The sequence below is a fragment of the Primulina tabacum genome, chromosome 2 (genome assembly GCF_025594145.1).
Source record: "Primulina tabacum isolate GXHZ01 chromosome 2, ASM2559414v2, whole genome shotgun sequence".
NCBI classification, from domain to species: domain Eukaryota; kingdom Viridiplantae; phylum Streptophyta; class Magnoliopsida; order Lamiales; family Gesneriaceae; genus Primulina; species Primulina tabacum.
This window is the reverse complement of record NC_134551.1, coordinates 1,833,274-1,861,204: the sequence shown is the minus strand read 5'-3', so window position 1 is coordinate 1,861,204 and position 27,931 is coordinate 1,833,274. Positions and strand designations below refer to the sequence as shown.

General features: G+C 33.7%; 5 protein-coding genes across 5 annotated transcripts; 4 read left to right on the top strand and 1 right to left on the bottom strand.

The window, feature by feature from the left end:
* The first annotated feature begins 390 nt into the window (after positions 1 to 390).
* LOC142537240 (uncharacterized) lies at positions 391 to 2,297 on the top strand. The gene is made up of 3 exons (XM_075642791.1): positions 391 to 657; positions 802 to 931; positions 1,526 to 2,297. Exons 1-3 carry the CDS (start codon positions 525 to 527, stop codon positions 2,274 to 2,276), a joined length of 1,014 nt encoding a protein of 337 aa, XP_075498906.1. The 5' UTR covers positions 391 to 524; the 3' UTR covers positions 2,277 to 2,297.
* Positions 2,298 to 9,087: 6,790 nt separating this feature from the next.
* On the top strand, positions 9,088 to 10,196 carry LOC142537238 (uncharacterized). Its single transcript, XM_075642790.1, has 2 exons — positions 9,088 to 9,626; positions 9,750 to 10,196. Exons 1-2 carry the CDS (start codon positions 9,237 to 9,239, stop codon positions 9,969 to 9,971), a joined length of 612 nt encoding a protein of 203 aa, XP_075498905.1. The 5' UTR covers positions 9,088 to 9,236; the 3' UTR covers positions 9,972 to 10,196.
* A 2,537-nt stretch (positions 10,197 to 12,733) lies between these two features.
* On the bottom strand, positions 12,734 to 13,978 carry LOC142537237 (uncharacterized). The gene has a single exon (XM_075642789.1). The coding sequence runs from the start codon at positions 13,838 to 13,840 to the stop codon at positions 12,764 to 12,766; it is 1,077 nt and encodes a 358-aa protein (XP_075498904.1). The 5' UTR covers positions 13,841 to 13,978; the 3' UTR covers positions 12,734 to 12,763.
* A 622-nt stretch (positions 13,979 to 14,600) lies between these two features.
* On the top strand, positions 14,601 to 22,448 carry LOC142523875 (uncharacterized). The gene is made up of 23 exons (XM_075627610.1): positions 14,601 to 14,860; positions 15,049 to 15,128; positions 15,754 to 15,840; positions 15,923 to 15,973; positions 16,054 to 16,171; positions 16,261 to 16,317; positions 16,611 to 16,675; positions 16,776 to 16,859; positions 17,247 to 17,297; positions 17,388 to 17,450; positions 17,545 to 17,591; positions 17,800 to 17,869; positions 17,943 to 18,005; positions 18,274 to 18,363; positions 18,443 to 18,481; positions 19,112 to 19,261; positions 19,341 to 19,418; positions 19,496 to 19,581; positions 20,059 to 20,107; positions 20,190 to 20,270; positions 20,510 to 20,603; positions 21,090 to 21,172; positions 22,106 to 22,448. Exons 1-22 carry the CDS (start codon positions 14,743 to 14,745, stop codon positions 21,155 to 21,157), a joined length of 1,689 nt encoding a protein of 562 aa, XP_075483725.1. The 5' UTR covers positions 14,601 to 14,742; the 3' UTR covers positions 21,158 to 21,172; positions 22,106 to 22,448.
* Positions 22,449 to 23,699: 1,251 nt separating this feature from the next.
* LOC142523851 (AUGMIN subunit 4) lies at positions 23,700 to 27,752 on the top strand. Its single transcript, XM_075627583.1, has 13 exons — positions 23,700 to 23,941; positions 24,032 to 24,079; positions 24,253 to 24,378; positions 24,806 to 25,156; positions 25,298 to 25,397; positions 25,721 to 25,763; positions 26,264 to 26,357; positions 26,486 to 26,557; positions 26,722 to 26,780; positions 26,882 to 26,950; positions 27,026 to 27,077; positions 27,410 to 27,487; positions 27,562 to 27,752. The coding sequence occupies exons 1-13, from the start codon at positions 23,813 to 23,815 to the stop codon at positions 27,631 to 27,633; spliced, it is 1,293 nt and encodes a 430-aa protein (XP_075483698.1). The 5' UTR covers positions 23,700 to 23,812; the 3' UTR covers positions 27,634 to 27,752.
* Positions 27,753 to 27,931: the final 179 nt, after the last annotated feature.

The window sequence follows — 27,931 nt, the reverse complement described above, 5'->3', positions numbered from 1 at the left end:
TTTGCCCATAACATAGAATGATTCAAGTAAAAAGAATTAATTGTATAACTTACTCGAACTATATATTTGGTGATTACAAAACTAAATTACTGAAATTATATTTATCTAAAAAAAACTAGCGAAATTAGAGAATGGTACTGGTGTTGAACGTGGGAGATTGTCGCCCCGTCGGGAGGCGATCGACGGTGCAGCAGCCACGTCAGGTAAAGTGCAACACAGCCGTCGTGGCAGACTCGCCACCTTTCAACCTATGAATACACACACACACACGCGCGCGATGATTTCAAAATTCTACATTAATTATCATTGCTGACATACATTATTAATGCACATATCCAACCATATATAACTCACTTTTTATTCAATATAATGCTCGACAGTACACGACAACTCGCAGCTACGAATATACAAAATTCACATCGTAAATAAATATATATAGGATTAGCTAGTTTATTTATATATATATATATACATATATACTCGTCTGTGTGTGTTTTAACTAGTTTGGTACGTGGTTTGGAAATATGGGGAGATCTCCATGCTGTGAGAAAGTGGGCTTGAGAAGAGGAAGATGGACTGCAGAAGAAGATGAAAAGCTTAAACATTATGTATTAGCCAATGGAGAAGGATCGTGGAAGTCATTGCCCAAGAATGCAGGTGATTTTTTTTTTAAATTCCTCTTCTCACGTTTAAATTTCTACGTACATTCACAAGATTCGAACCTGAGTTTCATTCAAAGAAACCGGTCGAGTTTATAGGCCGGCGGCATCGGTTGCTTATATGATTATGTACTTCATGAAGGTTTACTTCGGTGCGGGAAGAGTTGCAGGCTGCGATGGGTAAATTACTTGAGATCAGACCTCAAGAGAGGCAAATTTTCAGCACAAGAAGATGAAATCATCATCAATCTTCATTCATCCATGGGAAATAGGTTTGTGTTCTAGATCACTTCGACAAAATAAACTAAGCTGTATGATCAGAAAGTAAAATGTGCATTTATATATGAAATTTATAGATTTGACTTTCATATAAAAGTTCGTATGTTCCATGAGAATATTCATATCAGCCTACGATTGGCCGGTTTTTCAAAGTATAATCAATTTCCATTATATATGTTATTTTCACTTAAATAAGTTACTCAATATGTCTTATATATTTATTTTAAAATTAAAAAACATAAAAAAAACTTTTATGATAGGATTTCGCGAGTTAATTTATTTGATAAAAACCCACGGGATCTAGCAGCCTCCTAGACGACAAAAAAAAAATGCTAGGATTTTATCAGCTGGGTGGCGATGTATTTTGGATACGATAAAATACCAATTTTTAAAAGCAGATTATACCCCCATTAAATCGGATATTTTGAGGTCTTAAACAATATTTTTTTAAAAAAATTGAACAGTTTTCATAATCACAAGCTCTCGTATGCCTTACAAACAAACTGCTACAAAGAAATTGGAAGTTGAGAAAAACAGTATGTTAGTAGCATGGATTAAATAATAACAAACTGAGGGCTTTTTGTTAGGTGGTCTGTTATAGCTGGGTTGTTGCCAGGTCGAACCGACAATGAGATCAAGAACTACTGGAACTCTCATTTAGGTAGAAGAATAGACAGTCACCGGAAACCCAACCCGAACTTTTTCCCGCCGCCGGCGATCGCAGCAGCAGCTAAGGCTGGAAAGCGAACCGCCGTCGCCGGATCATCCGTGAAGAAGACAAAACCCCGTAAAAATCATAACTTGAGCAACCCGAAACCATGCAGAAGAACCCCGAGTACTCCAACCCTAGTACACAAAGAGGAGTCATCCATCACTATTTCCTGGGAGGAAAACAAAGGTGAAAATGGGAATGCTTCGATGGATAGTTTGACGCCACGGGAAGATCCATTAATGAAGCTGGGGATCATATGCGAACCAGGACTGGGAGTCGACAGCCGGATTATCTCCCTAGATGACTTGTTGGCTGATGCTGATGGGATCTTGCCGACCATGGAAGAAGCGAAGAAGGAAAAGGACAAGAAGGAATTTACCGACGGTGATAAGTCAGGGAATATGCGTGATAATCCAGGATCTTTGGAGATTAATATTGGAGAATGTTGGCCCGACGTGGCTTCTCCACTAAATTACAGAAGCGAAGTTGGTTGGGATTTGGATTGGGACTGGCGAAATGAAGATTGGGGACAAGAAACGAACACGTTGTCGCCACGCCTTCGGGTGAACAGTGATAGGGACTCAGACAAATATAGTGAAATGATAGCATGGATTTTATCGCAATAAATGTTAATTAATGTAGTTATTATATATATATATATTACTATTATAAATATATGAGTTTGAATTCTGAGTGTACCTTTTTACTTTTTTATTTATTTTATAATTTGTCATCTTCATTTGGTTCTTTAAGTAATTTTCTATGTCAGTTTAATATGTTAATTAACAGTGTACTTAACTTTCATTTGTGAGTTTTCTTTTTTACACTTTCATTTGTTTTTTATTTTGTCAAGTTCATAGGGTTCTTTAAGTCATTTTTCATGTTAGTTTAATATGATAATTAATAGTGTACTTAACTCAATCAAATTAATTATTATTTTAATTTTACTTATAAATTTATCATAATGTTATACATTTAACAAAATTGCTAATATTACTAACATCTATTTTATTATTATAAATATGTGACTTTTATTTGTAAACTTACTATTTTACCGTTTTGTTTATTGTCATTTTTCATATTAGTTTAATATGATAATTAATAGTGTACTTAACTCAATCAAATTAATTATTATTTTGATTTTATCTTGTAAACTTACTATTTTATCCTTTTTTGTTTTATAATTTGTATAATGTTCATGATTTTCTTTAAGTTATTTTCTACGTTAGTTTAATAGGATTATTAATATAGTACTTAACTCAATCAAGCTATTTATTATTTTAATTTTACTTTTATTTTTAAATTTAAATTTTACTTTTATTTTGAATTTAAATTTAATTACTTTAATTTATACAATGACATCAAATTAATAGAAAATCACTATCATAATGTTATACATTGAAAAAATTATTAATATTACGAACATTAAAGTAATGATAGGAAGACGAATGAAGATGAGTGACATTAAAAAATATTAAGGTCATATAAAACATCTTCTTCTCATTTACAACAGAAATATTTTAAGACTATTTATGTATCAACAAATATATGTGATCGAGAGAAAATATTTGTATGTAGGTGATTTCAATATAAACATTTAAGCTATTTAGTTATATGATGTTAAATAAATATTATCTATTAAATATATGATTTTTATTTGTAACCTTACCATTTTACCATTTTTGTTTCACAATTTGTTATGTTCATGATATTATTTAAATCATTTTTATGTAATTAGTTTAATAATATCATTAATAGTGTACTTAACTCAATCAAACTAATTATTGTTTTAATTTATTTTTAAATTTAATTTTAATTACTAAATTTATACATTTCCGTCAAATTCATGAAAAATAACTACCATATTGATGATAGGTAATAATGGACAGATGAAAGGAGATGAGTCGGATTGAATAAAAATAAATTATTAATAAATATTAAGGTTATATAAAACTTCTTTCTCTCATTTAGAATAAAGATATTTTCAAACTCTTTATGTATCAATAAAGATACATGATCGATAGAGTATGTAAGTTATTCCAAACATTGTTTTTAAGCTATTTAGTCAATTTTTTATATATGATGCTAAATAAATATTACTAAATAATATGCTTCATTTAATCATTTTGTGTTCTTGCAATGAGATGAATTTTTTAACATAGCATTACATGTTTTGGTGTTATATGTCGTTTGTATTGATCATGTTGTGTTTGGATTCCTTATGTGATTTGTTTGTTCACCGAAAAAAAATATAAAACAAAACCATATATCCCACAAAAATGATTATTTTTTAATTCTTAAACACATAATGTATGTTTTCAGTTTGCTTGATTATTTAGTTTAAAGCGACTTAGAAAATATTAATAATGATGAAATGTTTCTTCGTTTTTAGCTTATATATCAGAATATAAAGAGATAATATTTTTTGATTTATTGGGACAAATGTATTTCCAGACTTCTGTCTATAAATAAGTATTAAAAATGTTTACAACATTATTAAATTCTCTATTCAAATTTTTTTATTTAAATTGATTGAAGGTATTTGAATTTGAGTTTTTATGTGCTTGATTATAATATTTTTGTAGTATTATTTATTGTGAAATTAATAGGTGGACTGAAAAAATTAGTGGATCTATGAGTCCTCTGGTGGACGACAAACATGGATAAATTGTTAAAAGAGATAATATCAAGTAGATTTTTGGCATACGATTTTGTTCTAATTAAATGATTATACATGATTCTAAATTTTAATTGTATCACAAGTTAACGTATGTTTTGTCGTTGTCAGATATATTCTGTCAACGATCTAATATTTTTCTTTGATTTAAGAAAAATTGTGTGACTTCGTATTATATTTTTATTTCTTAAGGTTTTTTTATTAAAGGATTTTTCATGATGATTTTGAGGCACCATTTTTTCCTTTGTTTGTTTTTTTTTAAAATAAAATATTTATGAAACCATGACGTTAATGAGGCGCCTTCTCTTTATTTGAAAAAAAATATTGAAAAATTTATAAAAACTTTGAATAATATGAGTTAGTATTTAATTTGAGAGTGATTTATGTTTTTTGTTGTTCGTATATACTTCAATTTTTTTGTTATTGTACTAAATAAATTATTTTTGAACTTCGAGTTATCATTTTTTTATGGAGGTTGTTTGTGTCATGAATTTTTTAAATTCATTTTGTTTAGTATTGTTGGCGACAATTGATTTTTCTGATATCCTATTATTTGTCTTGTTGTTTATATGAAAATATGTATGAGAGTACACCAATCAAAGCCACATATTTTGGGTCTTATGTTCTACGAAGAGAGTAATATATGATTTCTGTGAATTATATAATTTATTGGTTCTTCATATATGTAGTTAAGAAATGAATCAAATTTTGAACAAAAAATTTATGACAAACATAGTGTATGAAAAAAACATGTTAAAAAAAATAATGCTGCGTATTACTATGTCCCTATTTATGTATGATATAATTCAAACACATTTTTTTAGATATTTGAAATTAGATCTAACTAAGTGACATGAAACATATACATATATATTTGAAAGCATATTTAAAGCAAGATATTAAGATCAAGAATGATTCATATTTAAAATACAACGCAACACAATGGTCAATGAAGAAGAAATTGGAAATTGTATGTGTAAACCTTTAAGGGTTATTTAGCGATTATGTTGCTACCTTATGGTTTGCAACATGTTGATGTCATATAAAATATCAATATTTCTCAAAGAATAAACAAAAAGAAAAAATTTTCATTCAGAAAAAGAAATACATGAATATTTTTTTTTGTATAATTCTCATTCTATTTTTAATGGTATGAGAACAATTTTAAAGCTTTGTGGACACAATAGATCAATGTTGTGCATTTTTAGTAAATTGGGACATTGAGCCGGTTGCACTTTATTTATTCCAATATTATCTCGATTGATTTCGAGGTGGCTAAGAGGTTTTTTTGTCTATTTTTTTAATTAAAGTGGCTAACAAACTAATTCATGAGATATATGATGGTAATATAGGGAACTACTCGCCAAATAAATTCACTTAGCCGAATAGTGAAATTCAAATTGAATTATACAATATTTCATCAAATTACTTTTGTCTATTATAAGATATTCATGAAATCTAAACAGTTGTATTATTAGATGATATATTGAATAAGACAAATACTTTGATATATATATTTGAATGATATCTCATATACATATCTTAATTACGTTATCCGTGTCCTTCTCAAGATTTTTAAAATACAATAATTAATTTTGTATGTCGTTCCATAATATATAAAATATTATAAAACAAAATGTAAACTCGATAGAATAAATTTGTTTTGTTTATGAGATTGTAACTATATCATCCTCATGATATGATGCACGTAATCATAGTTCCAAATCTTCTAAAAAATGACGAACAAAATTACTTTCCTGAATTGCGTCAAATTAAAGGATGACACGGTTTTAAGAAATAGTCATTTGAAAAGATTTTCAAGTTTTTTTCTCACACTGATTGAGAAATAATTGTTAAAATTTATTAAACTTATAGCTATATGTTGATAATATTGATACTAAATATATAAAAATGATATTACAAATATCACGATGTTTGAAGAAATTACAGCATGATTCATTGGTTATGCTGTTGAAGAATATATACGTAATACATACTTTTAGTCACAAGTAAAAACCAATCACGACTAAAAACAATATTTATTCTTATGAGTTATAGTTGATGATTGTCAAAAACTGAAAAATCATTCAACAATAAAATAAATATTTGGAAAATAAGATTACTGGATAAAAACAATGTAGAAAACCGAAAAAACGTCCTGATAGGGAAGTAAACTACGAGCATGTCAGATCCCAGATGAGGATTTTAAATAACATAATAGATGTTAAAGACGATAATATACTTGCTGAGTATACCAAAATGATTATATGTATATTATAACAAACAACGACGAAGACAACGACGAACAGTTGTTGAGTTATCAAAATCAACCAAGAAATATATTGAAAAGCGTTTCATGTGGATAAGATAACTTCTCTGATCCATATACCGTCTATGGTCATGATTTTTGATTTTGTGGTTTGGTTTGTTTCAATTAATATATTATATTAGTCATATTTTAATTCATTTAAATATTATCAAAATTTCGTACTTATATTTCCAGCAATTTAGTTGCTCACGTGCAACGCACGTGCACTTTTCTAGTATATATATGTATATATATATATGAGTTTTATATGTTGCACATCTACCGTGTAAATCTATGTGAGCATCGATGAGGTGTCATTCACCCATTGGATGCGCAATTTTTCTATATTTCATCACATCCAATAGGTGAGCGACACCTCATCGGTGCTCACATATGTGTGCAGGGATAATAAGTGAGTGACACCTCATCGGTGCTCACATAGGTGTGCGTGGTAGGTGTGCAACATATTCCCACTCTTGTTCGTCGGATCACGTTGATCTTTCATATTTTCATATATTTATATTCATTTTGTGGGATCTAAATATCATATTTTGTTTATATAATAGGAAAGACGAATACTCTTAATCACCCAACATAGAGAATGTGTAATTACTGCCCACATTTCATTTATGATCATAAATTATTCATTTATCGCGCGACAAGTGGTTCGTATTTTCACTATGCTTCTAAACTTGTCGATTCATCGTTTCAATTCGATGCAATAATTTCTCATTTATTTGTTGTTCTACATCAATATTTACCTACACATGTTAAATTAGACTAAAATACGATTGGTCTGAGAGAAACATCACCCAAACGACAAAACTATACATCCCTTTTGCCTACACACGTTGAAATTAGGCGGATTTTCGTATCACGACGCTTTCGCATTAAATTCTGAAAAAGAAATTCACAATTATAATAAATAAATGAAAAGAATGAAAGAAGAATCGGGAAAAGCCAAGTTGGAAGATGGCAATTACTTCGCATTGACGGCCGTCCCGTCACTCTTCCTCAGCCGACGCCACTTTTAATTGAAAATTAATTGGTAAAAACGACTTGTCAAGTGTCGCGCAAACCAAAGGTACATCTTTTCCCTCGAGAAATATGTTTTCTTTCTTTCGTCCTAATTATGATTATTATCCTATTTGTTTTCTCAAATCATGATCATTCTACGATTATCTCGGGAAAAAACCTCGATCGTAAGCCCACAATATAGAGCATCATTTCTCAAAATCATTAATATATCAGACAACACGCGTAGAGACGATGTAACTTGACTTGTGATAACATAAGTTATCAGTAATGATAGTATCAGATGGGCAAGATATGGACAGTCGTTTGATCACGAGAAATAGCCAAACACTGAAAAATAAGATCATCATTACCTTTTCTCCTATAAATATTCAAGTTTACTCGATCATTTGAGACATTCACTAAGCATTTTATCACAAAGCACTCACTATATACTCCATTTATAACACTCTCATTTCTTTTGCGTAAAAAATACTCAACTGACTTAAGTATTTGAATGGTTTCATCGGAAACCTTTCCAACGGCTCACTGACGTTCTTTGTTTATCAAGTGTGCAAATCTCTCGGCCCGGGATTCTTTTGCTCAGTTACCTGCATTCACTGGGAAAGTACATAATTCTACTCGATAAATTGCTCACTCACCTAATTTATCCGAGCTTCATCAATAATATTGAAAAAGTCTATTCACCATCGGGGCCTAAACCTCCCATACTTTATACATTTCAACTCTACCAACTGATCCTTGCAACATCAAAGAAGAGCCGAATTAAATGTCACGGGCAACAGCTATATTTAGAAAAACATGAGCTAGCACGGGCATTTGGAGCCAATAGCAAAACCCCTACCCCCACATGTCATCCGCATTGAGATAAAACACATGAGCTAAACTACTTTATCTCAATTCCCTACTATTGCATACATATTATTGAGATTGATAGTAGAAAAACATTTACAAATTCTTCCTCAAGCGAATCATTTTTAGCTATACTTTTATATTACTAATTGAATTACAATAATTATATGAAGCTCTGTTACAAATTATAATATTGAATACTCGTTGTTTTATCAAAATTTTTAGTTGATTGTAATAATTCAATTTAAATATTTTAAAACGCATATACAGTTCTATATATCACTCTCTTAGTTAGTAAGCACGATTATTGTTTCCCAAAATGTAGGCTAATATATAAAAATTAAGGAAATAAATTTTTTTTAAGTGAAATTTATGGGGAGCAATCTGCTAAGTATTAATAATTTAGTTAAAATATTTGAACTTGATTTATTTTATCGATGACTTTTTGTTTATGTTTTAAACGTAGAACACATTATGAAACTGAAGAAATCGTATAGAAACATAGTTTGTTTGTGGGATAAAAAGATGGAAGCATTTTTGTATTTTGAATTTTGTTGACCCTTGATTTTTTGGGGTATGCACTTCCAGGTTCCTCATTGATTTTTCCAATAGATGTTTTGAATTCCCATTGTGATTTATCTTGTGACCATTTTGTTCAAATTATTATTGTGTAAATGCTCCTAGTTTAGGCGAGGCACTGTTCTTTATCTAGAGATGCTGATGAAATTTGAAACTCTTCAAAATTCACTGTATGTGTGTTGTACTTTATGCCTACAGAAGCTTGATCTCTCTAGAAAAGGATTTGCTGACAGGTCCAAATCTTCAGATAACAGGGCAAAGTCTAAGGCCACTGTCTTGGCACCCTTCAGAGCTTCTTCAACTTCTCGTCCCAAGCCTGGTGATAATAGTGATGCTTCTATATCGCCTGATGATTCTAGCGAAATATCTGACATGGAAAGTGCATGCTCCATATCCATCAAGAACATATGCTCTATAGTTGGTCTTTGTGAGATTGTAGAAGCTATTTCAGAATTTGGAAAGGTCACAGGTGCTTTGTTCGTAAATGCTTCCAATGGTTCGAAGTGTTGTCATATGAAATTTGAGGTACTTGTTATTGTTTTTCTTTCTCATCCTTCTGTTGTATTTTGTTGTGGTATAAGATTGTGTCCACTTCTATCTTGTTCTGCTTCAGCTTAAGGGTAAGTGTCTCATCCCTTTGTTTTTAAGAGTGTGAACTCCAGTAGGCAAGCAGTTTTGGCTGGTAAAATTTCAGTGGGAAGTCAAGAATGTCCAGTTCAGCCTCTTGATGCTGTGGAAGTACTTGCTGTTAGAATCAAGAACATAAACCAAAACACTTCTGACCGTGATATACACCGCATTTGTAAATCTCTTGGTGATTTGGTTGGGTTAGCAAGAATGAGCAAGGATTCTGCTCATTATTTAACATGAAAAGCGACGAAAATAATCTAAACATACTTAAGAGGCGAGAATTCTCCATCTCAAGATACAGAGTTACACTCTTTATTATTATTGATAAGAAACTGACCCTATCTTAATAAAACTTGCATTCCACATGTTTGATCGCTGTTTCAGCTTCCTTATGCACAAATGGTTAGGGATCACAGTTTGAAATGCAAAAACCAACAGGTATTCATTTTTTATCACAGCAAGATCATATATTTTAATTGAGCTAAATATTAGCCTAATTTTTGTTGAGGGTGAGATGGCCAAGTTTAGGCCTACCTGATTGAGTTAACAGTCCTGTATTTTTAACCCCTCACCAGAGTTAATTTATTATACTATCTATCCTCATGAGATGTCGAAGGGTGAAAAGCAAATAAAATAGAATAAAACAATTGTCAAATGCAGATTAAAGAAAATACCCACTTAAATTGACAAAAGTCTCAAACGAAAAAGAAAAAGTCTTAAGTATTTATTAATAGATATTTTCCTTATGTCTGCTTGAGAAAATTAATATATTTTTGTTATTATGTATATAGATATAGATATTAAGAAAAGGAGAAAAAGAACAGGAAAAAAAGGGTGGATATTTTGGAAATAAAGAAGGTCCAAAAAGGACAGTTGCCGGCATTTTACGGGTGCCGGCGTGGGGTCGAAATGTACCCATCCAATTACAAAAGATACCAATATAATCGATACTCTCTCCCATGCGAGAATCTCAACACATTGGTCTCACTATCTGACGACTCCCTACCAAAAATTGCACGTCGTACCACACCCGAGTATATAAAACTCAGTAGGGTGGGACTTGGTTGCAGTGAGATACTATTACTTTATCCCATAAAATCTTGGAAATAAGTTAATAAAATTGTTATGAAATTATGATGCAAGTATAATATACATGAAATTATGATGTGAGTACGATACGCAGATATTAGGACAGAAAAATATCATGTCTGAAAGTGGACAAAACTTTGTTTAGTTAGTTTGGTTGGATGAAGCACCAGTTAGTCAATAATCAAACATCAAATCCGGTTATGGACAAAAATAGTTTTCTTTTTGGCCTTTAGTTGGTTAACAATAACAACAATCATTGAGACAACGATGCTCACAAACTAATCATTTCTTAATGAATATTCTGCTGATGGTGTTTGACTATGATCCGACCAATGGAACAAGTAACCTCACCAGCAACATAACATGAGTCCGGTCTTCCATGTTTCGAGGGGACTTCTACCATTTAAAGGGTGGGAGATGGCTTGCGCTGGGTGTAAATCATCAGGCGGGCCTCCTATTAGGCCAGGCAAACGGCCGCCTCAGGGCCTACCCAGGAGGATGCTCAATAATATTCATGTAATTATTTCAAATACTTGTTGGTTTATTATTTATATAAAGTTTATGTATTATTTTGTGTATTTGTTATTCCTAAACTGAGTTTTACAATTACTCATTGTAACAAGAGTATCGATTTTTTTTTTATTTTTCTTCTCAAAACCAATCGAACACAGTTACGATCATTTAATTGAATCAAGACACTAGTTTTCGAGAAAAAAAAAGTACATAAGAATTTTAGATTTATTTGGTCGCCCCCCTGTTCGATCCGCTTGTGATTTCAATCATTACATGAAAAGTGCGAGGTTTCAAAAAGTATGAAATTTTGGTAAACTCCGAAAGATTTGATGATTGTATTGATGAAAGACGGGGATTTTTTGTACTCAGAGGTGGAAATGGATAAACGTGCTTATTCCGTGAAAAAAACACAAGCTTTTTAGTTCAAACATTAATATTATAAAATGTTGATATTTTTTAAACATTCTGAAAATCTGGACTCATGCAAGACTCATCCATCTTCAAGTAGTATAAAATTTACACATTTTATTATATATTTATTAATTCATAGTTTTTAAAAGTTAAAGTACTAAAAATTAAATATGTTTTTATGCTATAATTTAGATTAAGCTTGTTACATTTATGATGCTTAGTAGTTGAGATAGCTTCGCCATGTCATACCATCGATCGATTAAAATCTGGCAAGGTGTGAGTTGATTCTCTCACGTTTGCAAGATTGATTATTGTGTTCCAGAGACAAGTGTTTATTGTATACTCGTACATATGTCTGGATTTATTTGCGTCTAGGTCAAGTTGACTAATAATCGTGAATCTTTTTTTTTATTACAACACACGGAAATTCGAATTCGAGGTATCAATTAATCTGACAGGAGATGAGACCACTGGACTACATCTTTTGAAAACAAGTAAGGTAAATTTTTTTGTAAATTTTTTAATTTAATGAAAATTTAAATGTATAATTCATATTTATTAAGTTTATTGAGGCTCGATAAAAGCTTGAATAAGCTTGTGAGTCATGCATGTATTCGTTAAATAAAGCTCGAGCTCGGTTCGATTATAAACAAATCAAACTCAAGCATTCAAGAGTTCGGCTCGATTAGATCCCTGGCATTGAATACATACAAAGAACCGAAACCATGGACAAGGAACAACATTAAACTCTTACATTCCATTAGAGTCACATACATACATATTTTAACACAAATCGATCGGAGTATGTTATAAAAAAGTACAGACATCTTCAAGAACCACAATATATAAGCAGCAAGCCCATTCATCTACAATCAAAGTCACCGAGTGAGGTGATGCATCAAAGCTTCTTAAATCATACAGATTAATCTCAAAACCATATTACTTTATTTTATTGATTCATCCAAAAAAAATTTAAAGGCCAAAATATATAAGCTTTTGATATTCTTTTGTTGCATCGATCACCTGGAGGAAATGGGGTTCAGATTTCTAGCGAAGCCACTGAAAACGCCGTAGCTCTTGGAGCTCAGCCCAAGGCAGCCAAGTAGACCCTGTCTGTACGGCAGAAACGTCCTTTTCTTCATCTCCTCCGCCTGAGCTCTGTTTGTTGTGTAGTGCAATTCGTGGGCAGAAGGGGGGACCCGCCGCTTCCACACGCCGTTGGTGATGGTGCGTTTCCCGGAAGCTGGGACTTTTCTTCCTTTCTTCATCTCGCTTTTTCCCTTTTTCTCATCGCGCGAGGAGGAGGGAGATAGCGCCGGGGAAGAAGGCGGTATCTTCCGATCCTTCGCCACAGAGAATGATATCGCGGACCAGAATCTCTCCTTGTTATTCTCTCTTCCCTCGCTTTTGCTCCTATGTAGAAAATCCTTCAAAAACATCCACTTCTTCGAGTTTCGTCCAGATGATGACGAGCGCGACGAGGATGCAGAGCATGACGGCGTGGTTTCTGTCGAAGGTTCTTCCCTTTCATTTTCATTCCGATCTTGACGTGGGGGCTTGGGGTTCAAACCAGGCCACACGCATGGTGTCGTCCGTAGAGGCGACATGGATCTGGCTTTGCGGTGACGTGAGTGCTTCGCGCCGCGCATCCTCACATCCCTGCCTCGTACAGTCGTGGCCGCTTCACCATACTCACTGTCCAGATCTGCTAATGGTACAACCATTTCCTGTGACATCAGCAAGTGAGACGACAATGTAATGGGTCGGATCTGACCATTGCAGAACAGCTCATCCGCCGAAGTCATCGACACGTTCCCCCCAAACCCATTAGTGGAAAGCCTCGAAGAAAACTCAAACTCGAATGAATCAGGATCAGACGACATGAAAACCGGCTCATAACCAGACGAAGAAGCTTTAGTCATATCATTGGACATAAGGAAATGCATCGGGCTAGCCGGGGCACTGAAGAAGTAGCCGAAGGAGCCATTTCCTGGACTAGAGGGTGCACTGACAAAAGGGGTGGAGCAAGCGCTGTCAATATCTTCACTGAATCGCGGCGGCTCCGCGGCTGAGGGAATGCCGGTAGAAGTCTGCATTATTGGAGAGAGATTTGGGTTGTGTGCGTGAGCAGGAGAAGGAAGTGAGCGAAGGTTCGCGCAATTATTGTACGCAGATGCAGAGCTCTCTGAGCGAGGAGGTCGTCTGCCTTTTACTGTATTCCTTTGCCACGTGAAGTATGCTATTTTTTAGGAAGTGTCAGTCTTGCCATGAATTTCACTTATTTATAATAAGTTCTAAGCTATTTTTTAGGAAGTGTCAGTCTTGCCATGAATTTCACTTATTTATAATAAGTTCTAATATGTAATGATCTTTCAATTTCAAATGTTTTTTGGAATAGAAAATAATAAGATTTTTTACTTAATAGTCATTTTCCTTTTTATATGATAAGAGATTCAGTATTTATTGATTAAATTTAGATTATAAAAACATATAAATCTTTAAAATAAATTTACTACACCCTCTATAAATATTCGGATTATTTAACTAAATGATCTTTATTTGGCCATGAATTTAAAAGCTAACCTTCTCAATCTTTACTTTTTGTTTAGTTTTTGTATTTTTTTAATGTTTGAAGGTCATTCTACAAAAAAAAAATGAAAAAAATTCATAAATAAATAAAAATATTCGACCAAAGTCACTTTCAATACTAGCCCAAAATATTCCGTCTGATATGGGTTGGATTTTTCAATAGCCATGAGCCCAGAACGATGATACCATTAATTGTAAAGCCCGTTAAGGGCAAGCCCATTAAATGAGATATTATTGGAATTAATAATTATTATCATAAAAACGACCAAACGAGAGAGAATTCAAAGGGGTTTAGAACTTCACAGGGAGCGCAGAAGAAACCTCGAATTCCCATAAAAGCGGAAGCGAGTGCAGTGCACTCGAATCCCTCTTCCCGCTCACAAACACCTGGCTGAAAATCGTGAAGACAATGAAGTATGTTCTGGTAACCGGCGGTGTGGTGAGCGGCCTGGGGAAAGGCGTCACCGCCAGTAGCATCGGCGTTGTGTTGAAGGCATGTGGCCTTCGTGTCACCTCTATTAAAATTGGTCTGTTGACGTAACTTTATCTGTTGTAAATTAGAAGTTTTGATTGATAGTTTCTACTCTTTCTTTAATTAGTTTCGGATAGGAAAAAGCGATTCGCGATTATGAAATGTTTTTTTTTTGTTCGGAGTGGAGTATAATACAAAATTTGATCGTCTAGCTTAGTTTTTTTTGGTTTCGCGTTGTGGCAGACCCTTATTTAAATACAGATGCTGGTACAATGTCTCCATTTGAGCATGGAGAGGTCTTTGTTCTTGATGACGGTGGAGAGGTGACAATCCTTGAAAACTCCTTCTGTTCTCGATATATTTCGGTTCAACAGCTTTTGCATGTGCTATTCTAGTTTTTTTGAACGATCTTGATGCCAGATGGTTGTTGGCAATATCCGCGTCATTTAAACTATCATGGTGCAACTGTGCTTTTCAAATATATAAAATTGACTATCTTTATGAATTTATCATTATTAACGTGCTTAAAAAAAGAAGCATTTGAATCAAAGTGTGTAAGCTAAATACCAAGTTTGGGAAAGAGCAAGTGTAAATATAGTAGTTTAGAATACTGTCAGATGTTTGAATCATGCGGTACAACTATTTTGTTTCTATATCCTGCATGTGTTTATGTAAAGGCATTCCAGGATCCTGTTGTTTAAAATAGCTTGCTAATGTTACATTAAACGGATAATATCCGCTGCAATCAATCATGGGAATTATGTGCTAATCTTATTCACTTTAAACTTTGTTTATCACTTTATCCCAATAGTGGGCGATTGACGAATCCATTTTTCCGACTTTATGGATTTTTTTTTAATTTTTGCTTATGCAGACATTTTATGACTTTTTCCACTTTTTTTTAGCTTCAAAGCTATTATCTCAGTCTCGTTTACAATTGTTTAATAGGTAGATCTGGATTTAGGTAATTATGAACGGTTTTTAGATGTGACACTGACAAGGGACAACAATATCACAACAGGAAAGATATTTCAGGTACTTATGACTGTAATCAACTTTATGGTGGCGTTGATTTTGTTTCTTCCCTAAGGTAGATGTGTTGTTTTTCCATTGGCAGTCTGTCCTTGAAAAGGAAAGGAGAGGTGATTATCTTGGAAAGACTGTACAGGTTGTGGTTAATTCCTGGATATTATTTAATTTAAGTAAAATAGCGGAGTAGAGGTGACTGTATTTTTTGTTTTAAATCAGGTAGTCCCACACATCACTGATGCAATTAAGAATTGGATCGAATCAGTATCTCTTATTCCTGTGGATGGAATAGATGGCCCTGCAGATGTTTGCGTTATAGAATTGGGAGGAACCGTAGGTAAAGTTTTCTGATGAAAGACACTCCCGCGAGGCTTGCTTCACACTTCTCTTTGAGCCTCATTCATTAGGAACTATGTTTTTGCCCAGGTGATATTGAGTCAATGCCATTTATTGAAGCACTGCGACAGCTATTCTTCTCAGTTGGTAAGGGTTCATTATTTGCTGCTAAAAAAGTGAGATACACAGTTCCTATAATATATGGAATATCCTCAGATTCTCACTCTCCTTTTCTTTTGTAGAAATATATTGTCTTTCTTGCAATGTATTGTCTGTCAAACTGTTGGAGATGTCTTAGAAGCTAACCTTTATCATAGTGAACTGTGTTGTCTCTCAGTGGTTGTCATTTTGGATTAATTAAAGAGTTTCATTTGACATCAACACATTTCTTCTCCCATTGTTATTGTATCCCATGTTGCTCTTTTACTTTTTTGCTTTAGGACAAGATAATTTCTGTCTGGTTCATGTGAGTCTCATACCTGTTCTTGGAGTTGTTGGTGAGCAAGTAATACTCTATTCCCTTGTGTAAAATTTGCCACAGCTTTACTCTACACTTTAGTTTATATTTAGCAAGTCAAAGTCCTTATTCATCCGCATATCTGCAGAAAACAAAGCCCACTCAGCATAGTGTGCGAGAACTGAGAGCATTGGGCTTAACCCCCCATTTTTTGGCTTGTCGTTCCACGCAGGTACGTATTTTATAGGCAGCAACGTCTAGTTGCAATTTTGGCTGCTTTGAACTCCACATATATGTTGGACTTGTTTAATTCATGTGATTATTTTCAGTTGTAATGTTAGTTTTGTTTGATAATGCTGTGCTGTAACGTTTAGGCTATTTTCTTCCCTATCCTGGTAGAATTGTGTAAACATAATTTAATTTGCATGAATCTTTGTCATTGTTTCCTGGTGATGACCTCTCCTGTGTATTAGTCTATGCTCTTCAAATTTTTCCCGAAACACTTTAAAATAATATTCTGAAACTTTATGGCTCTTTGAGTTGCATACATTTAGATATTAGTCAGCTACGATGGTTATGTGTGTAAAAAAGTTATTACATGGGATCTCTACTGTTGCAGCCATTGTTGGAAAGCACGAAGCATAAGCTGTCCCAGTTTTGTCATGTCTCTGTAAGAAGTTATTTTGCAATGCCTATTTTGGACTGTAGGAATCGTCTTTCTGCTATTTATATTTTTCTTACAGTTTGATTTCATTTTTAGGTTGGCAATATTCTCAATATACACGACGTGCCGAACATTTGGCACATACCTCTTCTGCTTCGGGTAGGTAATCATTATCTCAAGGCTTGGGTATTTTTCTAGTCTTGGCTATTTGAGGTGTTCATTCTGAAACATACGATTCTTACTTTTTTACCAGAACCAAAGTGCACATGATGCCATCCTTAAACATCTGGACTTACTAAGGTCGGTCTTGTTTGAATGTTTTTTTTATCTTCTTTTCTTACTTTCTCTATACTTTAGTTATATCATAGTATTTAATTTCTACGAGCACATGTTTTTTGGGGTTCTTGTATCATATAATCTCTCATATATATGAAAATGATTTGTGATATTGAAAATTATTTGAATAACCACTTTGTTCTCCTGACTATACATACATGTAATTTTGCAGTGTAGCCAAGTTTCCCAATTTACAAGAATGGACCAAACGTGCTGAGATTTTTGACAACCTAACAAACTCTGTTAGTAACAAACCCCTGATTGCAGCTTTTGACTGCTTTCTTTATGGTGGCTGATGAATGCCTGATTCTGCAGGTACGAATTGCAATGGTGGGGAAGTATGTTGGAATGGCAGATTCATATTTATCTGTTGTTAAGGTGAGATAATATATATTTTTATAGTTTCTATATTCAGCCAATAAGTTTAATATGACGACACACCAGTGGATATCTTTTTACATTTGGGGGTATTTTTGGGTTACTTATGTTTTATGCAGAGGTAATATATATGTATTGGCCTTCCGCGTTCATGTGTTTGGTTTTGTTTGAGATCCCGTGGTTTTTTTGTATACACTATTTTATATTCCGGAATCGAATAATCGGCTGGTTTCTAAGATAATAACTAAATCTTTTGTTTAATTTTCAGGCCCTTCTCCATTCCTGCATTGCATGTTCGTTGAGACCTGCTATTGATTGGATTGCTGCATCAGATCTCGAGGATGACAGCGCAGAATCGGTAAAGATGTCAAACAACTGACAGGATTCTCAATTTTTTAGCTTAAAATCTGTGTTTTCATCTCTTTTTTTCCCATTAGTCACCGGAAGCTTATGCAGCCGCTTGGAGAACTCTTAGGGTATGATCATATTTGGATTTTTAACTAATATGTTTGTTTTGTATCTGTTTTAGAGTACTTACTCACAAGCTGTGAAGTGAATTTTGTTGTCTTGTTTGGAGACTTTTTTTACGCCTTGCAGGAATGCATTATCATTTCTAGATTTCAAAATTGTATCTGTTACTATAGAAATGGCAGTACCTTATGGATTATAGTGTACACCGTTTTGATCACCATGTATACTGTTTTGATCAACATGATGTATGGACTCTGCTGATAGTGTAGAATGGAGTATAGTGTATACTGTTTTGATCACCATGAATCTTGATCACCGTATTACACCATTATGCTTATCCTATAATTTTTATTTTTTTGGGTGATGATATGTTGTGTGAAAAGTCAGACAGGCGGCTGCTCACAACGATGACATTTTCTGGACCATAAATATTTAGTCCGGTTTCTAATGCAATTTAGAAATCAACTTCATCTATATGGAAATTCTGTCCTGTGACCAAATTTTCCTTGTATCATCTGCTATGCATCTATTTTGTTTTCACTTTACTATGATGTTTGTTTTATAATGCACATGATGGTTCTTGGTTTTTAAACTACTCACAAATTATTTTAATCCCAAGCCAACCAATTTTTTAGAATGCTGCGTGTGTCTTGGTTCCTGGCGGGTTTGGAGATCGTGGGGTGAAAGGCATGATCTTGGCTGCCAAATATGCGAGAGAGAATAGAGTTCCATATCTTGGGATTTGTTTAGGCCTACAGATTTCTGTGATTGAGATTGCGAGAAATGTAAGTTTATTCCTCCAACCATATATAGGTTTTTACATGTTAACAATGGAAGCCTATAGGCCCTTATATGTCTTCGCAGGTTTTGGGATTAGAAAGCGCAGATAGTGAAGAGTTTGATGATAAGACACCCCACCCTGTGGTGATTTTCATGCCAGAGGTAAAATTGTAAAGAGATTCTTTTAGAAATGTTCACTCGTTTGATTTATGACATTTTTCTTCTATACTCCTCTTCAGGGTTCAAAAACACACATGGGGAGCACAATGAGACTTGGTAGCCGTAGAACGTTATTCCAAACAACAGATTGCATAACATCAAAGCTGTAAGAGCTATCACTCTGCTAAATTGTGTAGTCTTTTAGCTGTGATGTATAGCTAGAAGAGTTTGAGCTCAGAGTGATTAAATATTAGTTCAGTTAATGGTGGTAACAAATACGTAAATGATGTGTATCTCACAAAGTATTATGGTTTTTGTGAGAACTGTGAGTTGATGTATGCACAAAGTACATTGACACCGAGCTTTTGAATTTTGATTGTTAAGCAGTGCAATAATTATAAATGTAGATAAACCTGGTCCATTAGTTTGATGAAGCTTTATGTGGTGGTTGGTGGTGCCTTTTATTTTTCTATATCTTGAGGATCACACAAGTTGATCTTTCTATTCTTCTGGTTCAGATATCAGTACACGGAAAGCTCATCTACCGGAGCGTTCAAGAGAATGCACATACCAATTAGAAACATTTTGATTGCTGTATAACCATTCTTTTTGAAACCTTCTAATGGTATTTACTTTCCTTCAGCTACCATAATTCAGAGTATGTGGATGAGCGGCATCGGCACAGATATGAGGTCAATTGATGAGAAAATTTGAAGAACTAAACTATTTGACTGACATATTTTACTTAAATATTTTTTGTATTGAGCGGTACAGGTGAATCCAGAGATGGTCGGTATTCTGGAAATATCTGGCTTGAAATTCGTTGGGAGAGATGAAACTGGGAAACGAATGGAGGTAAGTTTCTACTTTCTTGCAAATTGACTATGGTTCTATTATTTTCTCTTGCAATTTAGCTGTTTGGATTAGTTAGTTCCATTGATTGAGCACTGGCGAGTGCGAGTCAAACTCTCTCTAAAATCTAGTTGATCATTTCCTAAGTACCTTTGCTGTCTTTCTTTAGTTTGCACCCCTCGTATTAAAGTTTCCTTGGATTTATAATTTTCATTTTGCTTTCCATCAATTTTTTTCTTCAGATTATGGAGTTTTCAGACCATCCATTTTACGTGGGGGTTCAGTTCCATCCAGAATTTAAGTCAAGACCAGGGAGACCGTCGGCTGTATTCTTAGGTATCAATGGTCAAAACTCGGCATCTTGTAAAGTGTTTTATAGACCTGATGTAAAGTAATGTCTGGTTGTTGGTTATGTGTGTTCTTAGGTATATCAATGGTCAAAACTTGGCATCCTGTAAAGTGTTTTATAGACCTATGTAAAGTAATGTCTGGTTGTTGGTTATGTTGTGTTAGAAACTTTGACAGTCCTAGACTCCTAGTTTAATGTCTTCAGATTAACATAGTCCAACTGTCACCCACACAGGAGTTCATGTTCAAAAATTTGTTTCTGGTGGTTTAAGCAAGCACAGATAGATGATGCTTCCTATATTGAGTATATGTTACCATACATTTTAAATAAAATTATTATCTCAGTCTAGTTCTTGAATAGACCAATATATTTATTAATGCGCCAAGGTACTTGATCAAACACTTAATATATTCTATTTGCAATTGACATTTTATAACACTTAATATATTCTATTTGCAATTGACATCTTATAGGTTTTGTCTTGGCGGCAGTTGGGCAGCTGCAACCTTATCTCGAAAATCCTCAGAATGGAAGCTTGTAGAATGACCCGTATGAGGTACGCGATTTTCATTAGAGGAATTAATTTTTAGGGGAGCTATTTTCCTAAGCTTACGGTCCCACTTGCCAGGTCTTTCTTTTTATGGATACTTTTTTTTTAATCTTTGGAACTCATGGGATTTAACTCAGGAGATTTTGATTGAGCCTGTTTTGAATAGTTTAATATTTTATTATGATTTCATCTTTTTATGTACTAAGTCATCCACGCATGTGTCCATTTTGCATTATATATTGTATTATTTATGCTAACTAGAAGCAATCCTTTTTCGTCCAAATTATGATCCTTAACGTACCGACTCTTACAGAGATTTAGTTGAGTCTAATGTTATTGTGAGCTGATTGAGCTCGAGCTTGAACATTTAGCCTGACAAAAATATGAGTGGAATCTGGGTTTTGATTGGCTTGGCCCATTTAAAGCTCGAGTCTCTCATCAATCATAAATCTTTATGGAAAATGTATTGAAGAAGAATTTGCTTTTGCTTTTGCTGGTAAGTTTGTTCAAATATATTCAGAAATTACTATATTTTTAATGATTTTGAATATCTAATTTGACTAATAAAAGTTGTTTAAACATTCCAGTTTTTTCACCAAATTAAAACATGCTCAAATGAGAATTTTCTTGGTTCGAGTCTAATAAGCGACAATTAGATTAATATTTGACAAATACCAGACTTGAAACTTGTATCCAGCTCTATTTTTCTCCAGAAACTTTATGACCGACGGGAGAATAAAGATGATTGGATTTTGTGTGATTTATAGTTTTTACATGGGCATCGAACATATTCTTATTCGGGCAGTCTGAAATCAGCTCCGAGTTGAGAATCATTTTGTGAATCAAGCATGTATGGGTAACTTACGTGTGAGTCTCATTGAGTTGAGCTAGAGCTAAAAGGATTAATCTACAGAATGACATAACTATGTTTGGGTGCAGGAGATCAGGCCAGCTCAAGGAAGCGGGGTTGAACTCGTGGGATTTTTTGTAGAATATGATTGTTTTCAAGAGGAAGCGACATAAATGATGTTGGCTATCTTATACTGTTACCATAGTCGTATTGCTGAGTGAATTTAGTTTGATAATTAGCTAGAGTTTGATTAACATTTCTTGTATTACTAATAATACCAGTTAGTTCTGGAGATCTATTGCCAGGTTTTGTTACTTTTGAGAGGGGTTGCAGTCGGAGTAAAAAATGGTGAAAACATGGATTATAGACACGGCAAGTGATCCAAGTTTTGGTATATGTTTTGCTTAATGATCATGCAACAGTTTTCATTGAGTTTAATTTTGAAGGTATTGTTTTATAAGTTTATTTTTTCGAAATATGTAATGATAAACAGAGGTATAAAAAACCTAATAAGAAGCACCTGATGCCAAGACAGGGTGCCTTGGGGAAATAAAGTGCATGAGTTATTTGACTCGATTTGGTTTTGCCAAACTTGGTGTGTGTGTGTATTTGGTATTAGTATAAAGTAGGTATATCATATCCAATTTTTCGTAATTCAAACATTTTACCAAGTACTTGTTTATACCCGAAGTCACCGTCTGGTTGGTGCGAAGGAAAATATTCCACTTTTTTTTTATTTAATTAACTTGAGTTCTATAATAATTATGGTTAAACTTTTTCAATTTATTATTCATATATTATAAGTTATTTATTCTCCAAATCTATGATCGTTTAATGAATCAAGCTTGTGGAAGTAAACCGCTCAACAATTATTTACATGTTGATTTCGAATCTCTCTATTCCCACTCCTCGTTTAATAGCGAAAACATTCTTGTAAGCGATATGTCATATGTTAACGTGAACAAACCGCTCTCGCTTAATTGCTACAAATTTTTTATGTGTAGTTATATCCTAATTTCATATTGATTGTCAAAGCACGACATATTTGTTCAAGTAAATTGAAGTTTCACAAAGTTTTCTTCAATGTTTTACAAAATAAGATAGAATGTCGCCTCTTCTTACCATACCGTGTTTTGGAAACCCTTCACCCCACCTCCGGTATTTGGATAAGCAAGCCGGCAAAGGGAAAGGGACTCTATAATAGTAATGCTAATTTTTGTATACTTATTTTGCATTTTATATATTGTGATTATCGTATCATTTCTATCACAATTATTATTATTATTATTTGTTAAAATCATCATATTTTGAAAATAGTAATAAATATGTAATTTTAATTTTGTTTAAAATATTATTGTTATTTTATATACATAACACATAAACATTTTACTAAAGAAATATTAATAATTTTAATCAACTTTCAAATTCCTCCTACACACAAACTTCAAATACACATATACGACAAATATTTGAAATATACAAATAAAAAATAATTCTTTTACATAATTTTTATAAAAATATCATAATTAAACAATATTTGAAATATAGTAATTTTTTTTATAAAGAAGGACTTCATTACTCTAATATTGTAGAAAATAATTTATTTTAAAATATTACAAAATTTATTTTAGTAAAAATTGATAAAGAAATTATATTTATAAATACCGTTTCAGATCCCAGTGTTCGTTTTTGTTTCCACACACACTGCTAAACAAAAGAAGAGGGAGAGTGTTAGATTCCAGTTCTTTGATCTCGAATTGAATTGTGGGAGGCGGTTGATATTATTTTGTCAGTCAATGGCGAGAGTGTTTGCGGCGCAAAATCTGCCGGCCGACGTGAACCAAGTGATGGATCAGCTTGAGCGCCACTGTTTGGCCCCCGATGGATCTCTCATTTCTAAATCCGCATACTACGACCTTCAACTCGTAATTCCGTTTGCTAAAGTTCATTAATTTCTGTTCTCTGTTGTTTCTCGAGTTTAATTTGGAAAATTTTCGCTTGTTTTGTCAATGCAGGCTAGAGAAGAAATGTACAAAGAGAGGCAACGTTACTTAGAATCCCTGGTACGAGAGTAGAAACTTATCGTTTTAGATAAATTACTACTACCTGTTTACCGGTTGGTGGATCTTCCGGTGGTTTGGTGGTGTTTAATTTAGCTCAAATTTTGTAAAATGTAGTTTGTTGGAGTTTTTTTTTTGGCTGCCTTATGTACTTTATTGCTTGTGCACCTGCATAGGCAATATACCTAGAAGCTATAGCTATGGTGGAGGAGTATCACCAGGCAAATTCGATCGCAAATTTGGGCAGTATTCGTGATGTTCAGGGTCTTTACCTGCAGCTTGGTTTGAGAAACTCACCTCAGGTTGTCCTGTTTTTCCACTTGGTTACTCAGTAATTGATCTTTTATGCTGGTTTGCATTGGTCATTTGTTATTTACATGAACAATTGTTCACGGCAGAGGGGTCATAGGTTTTGTTAAGTTATATGCGTTAGTGGTTTATCGGATTGTCGATACTCTATTAAAGTTAAATATATGTCAAACTATCCAAAATAAGATGTTATTCATGAGTTATAAAACGTTAGGAATCAATGCTGTAATTTCATACAGTTGAGCCAGTTTGACCTTGTATTGCAGTGATTGGACATTGTTTTAATATGGAATGAGTTGTTTCAGAGATTGAGATATCGTGGCTCTTTTCTTGGATTTATTATACTCATTTTCCTTTTGAGGTTTAATTACTTAGTTGCAAGTTACAAAACTGATGAATTTTATAATATCAAAATTTCAGGTTTATGAGACTCTTGAACATAGGATGGTTGTTGCAGAAGCTGCTCAAAAGTTGCGGCTTTCACTTATCTCCAAAGATGGTGAGATTCATGAGGATGAAGCTGAAAAATGGAGTATGTTGTCAAGAAGTTCATTGGATAGTACAAGCACTAGTGTGACAATAAGCTCAAGCACAAATTCAACTAACTTGACAAATCTCTCTAACATTGGGGTGGGGGCTGCGAATAATTCTTTACCTGGGGGTACGACTGATGCATTAGAATCTGAAGTTGGTGGTGTTCCAAATAGATTCCTAGGAATAACACCAGCCTATTTATGGCAAACACAACTTCAACAGATACCGATATCGATGGTATGACACCTCTTATAAATCTAATTTGGACTTCTGATGCCTTTGGACTACTTTTGATGCTGGCCAAAAGTGCTTCAGTGGTTTTGATCATTATTATTATGCTAGAAAAATGTAGAATGGTCTAATTTTCTGAAAATGTAGGGCATTGAAGAATACCAAGTGTCACTTGCCCGTGAGATCGGAAGTCGGCTTGATGCTAAATGCAATAAATTAGCAGATGCTGTTGTTATAGATGATATGGGTAAGCCACAATTTCCGATCCATATAAATATTGAATTTCATGTCATATATGATACTTATTGCTTGGTCAGTGTGATGTTATTTGCACATGAATTGGGCTTCCAAAACTGCATATGAATTGTAATTATGAACAATCAATATATTTTATCTTTGTCGACCGCTATGTGCTATAATAATGTTGTTACTTGCTTATTCTGTGATGCTACCAATTTGGGATTGATTGCAATCATGATTCACGAGTTAAACCTCTATCAAGGATATTGACTTTTCATATGTATAAGATTATTGCAGTGATTCAACTTCGATTTCTTCTTTATTTTTCAGATTTGGCTGGTCATCAGAATTTGACTTCCCGGCTTCCTGAAAGGTATCTCTTTTTCTTAAGCCTCACAGTCCATCCTAAACTATATTTACACCTTACGAGCAGGCACGATCATTTATTCTGTTCAGATTCTGGTTATATTCTTTATGCTTGCATTTTTAATGATCACATCCTTGTTTTGTTTGAAGATTGAAGTTTAACATATGTGGTTTTTCAACTCGTGCTGGATGAAAATTTTCTTCTTTACAGCTTTGGGTAAATAATGTTACTCATGATTGTGCTCATATGTCTTAATAAAATTTGCTTACTCTATTGCTTTTGTATTCTGTATTATTTGAAAATCTGTGTTAGAGCTTGGAATTAGAAATTGAGGCCTGACTTTCTATTATAGAGATAAAGATCTCTAGCTATCATATTTTTAAATATTTGTTATAGTTGTGATTCCCCAATTTATCGGTAGGCTTAATCTTTTATAGCTTGATTTTTCCATGAAGAAAATTCTTCCGTGGTACATATGTGGTTCTAATTCATTTGTTACATATCAGGGTGAAATTGATCCTAGAAGAGATTGAAAGAGAAGAGTCAGCGTGGAGGGAGGATCTATATTCTTCTGACAGAAAGTTCGCTGAGTATTACTATGTGAGCAATAATTTATTCTCTCTCTTCACGAATAATTATCCTGAATATTTTTCCAGTGATAGCTCATTGAACTGTGGTCTTGTGCGCCTGCAATTGTTTTTATTCTTGTATTATATGTCTATCCCCAGGTTTTGGAGCAGATTCTAGGAGTTCTTCTCAAACTTGTCAGAGATGTTAAACTGCAACATCAACACAAATATGTAAGTTTGCTACAGCCGGCTTGGTTATGAATTTAATTTTCCCTAGGCATGCAAACATCATGTTAATGTATGTGTACAATTATAGTTACTCGAAGATGTGTTTTGATGCAGTCTCTAGTTTTTGGCGAAGATTCTTTTATCAATTTTGTTTATGTGTTTCATAGGATGATCTACAAAAGTCTTGGCTATGCAAAAGATGTGAGACCATGAGTGCTAAACTAAGGTTTGTATTCCCTGCATCTGACCTGGTTCTTTACCTTCAGAAACGACCGTTCTATAATGGTCTTTGGCTGTCTATTTACTCGTTCTTATTTGCTTTGGAAGAGTTCTTGAACACATTCTACTCCTTGAAACATATACTCCAGAAACCATTCCGGCACTCCATAAAATTAGGTAAACAAATGAAACCTTCTCAAATCAAATTCATTTAGTACCTGGTATATTTATCACTATTGAACTCTTATATAGGAAATATTTGGTTGAATCAACGGAGGATGCGTCGCTTGCATATAACAAAGCTGTAAGCTTCTTTGCTGTTGTAGTGTTCTTGTGATTATTTGTGTGTTCTTTTTTTATGGTTTCGTTACTGTTGTGGTGGTTATGACCATGGATCTTGAAATGCTCAATGTCATTTTAGCTCAAGAAACTAGTCAGAACATATTATTTTATATATATATGGGTACGAGGAGTTCACATCATTAATTTATGTATTGTGGTAAGCCTGCTAATATACTGTGAAATCGTTGGACCTTATTTCTTAGAAAGAAAGTTTGAATGTGGACGTATGAATTTGTTGAGAAAATAGTGTATAAATTAAACTTGTAATACTCCTGTGTTATTTATATTTGTCAGGTTACGCGCCTTCGTGAGTATCAAGGTGTTGATCCTCACTTTGACACCATCGCTAGGCAATACCACGAGATCGTGAAGGTAAATTCTTCATAATCTTTTGAATCTATTTTTGACATATTTTATCTCTTTCTAAATCAAAATTATCCTTGCAGAAGCTTGAAAATATGCAGTGGACTATTCACCAGGTTGAAATAGACCTCAAGCGTGACCATCCAATCTCCTAAGTTTTCCCTTTTAATTCCGTGGAAGTCAAAGTGGATCTCAAGCGGGATCATCTTGCCTCCTATATGTTCTTTCATTATTGTTATTTTTAACATGTATTCAAGTATCTCTCAGTTTTGCACTTTTGTTTTTTTTAAAAAAAAAAATTTATTTGGGGTGGGGTTTCACATGGATCTCAAAATCGAGACCTTGTCTCATAATGAGCCGTTGGGTGCTACTGGGTCACGGCTCCGGGACAGTAAATTGAAGGTTTCCTAAATGGGCGAAATGCCTGTTTCGGGACGGTCAGGGACTCAGGGA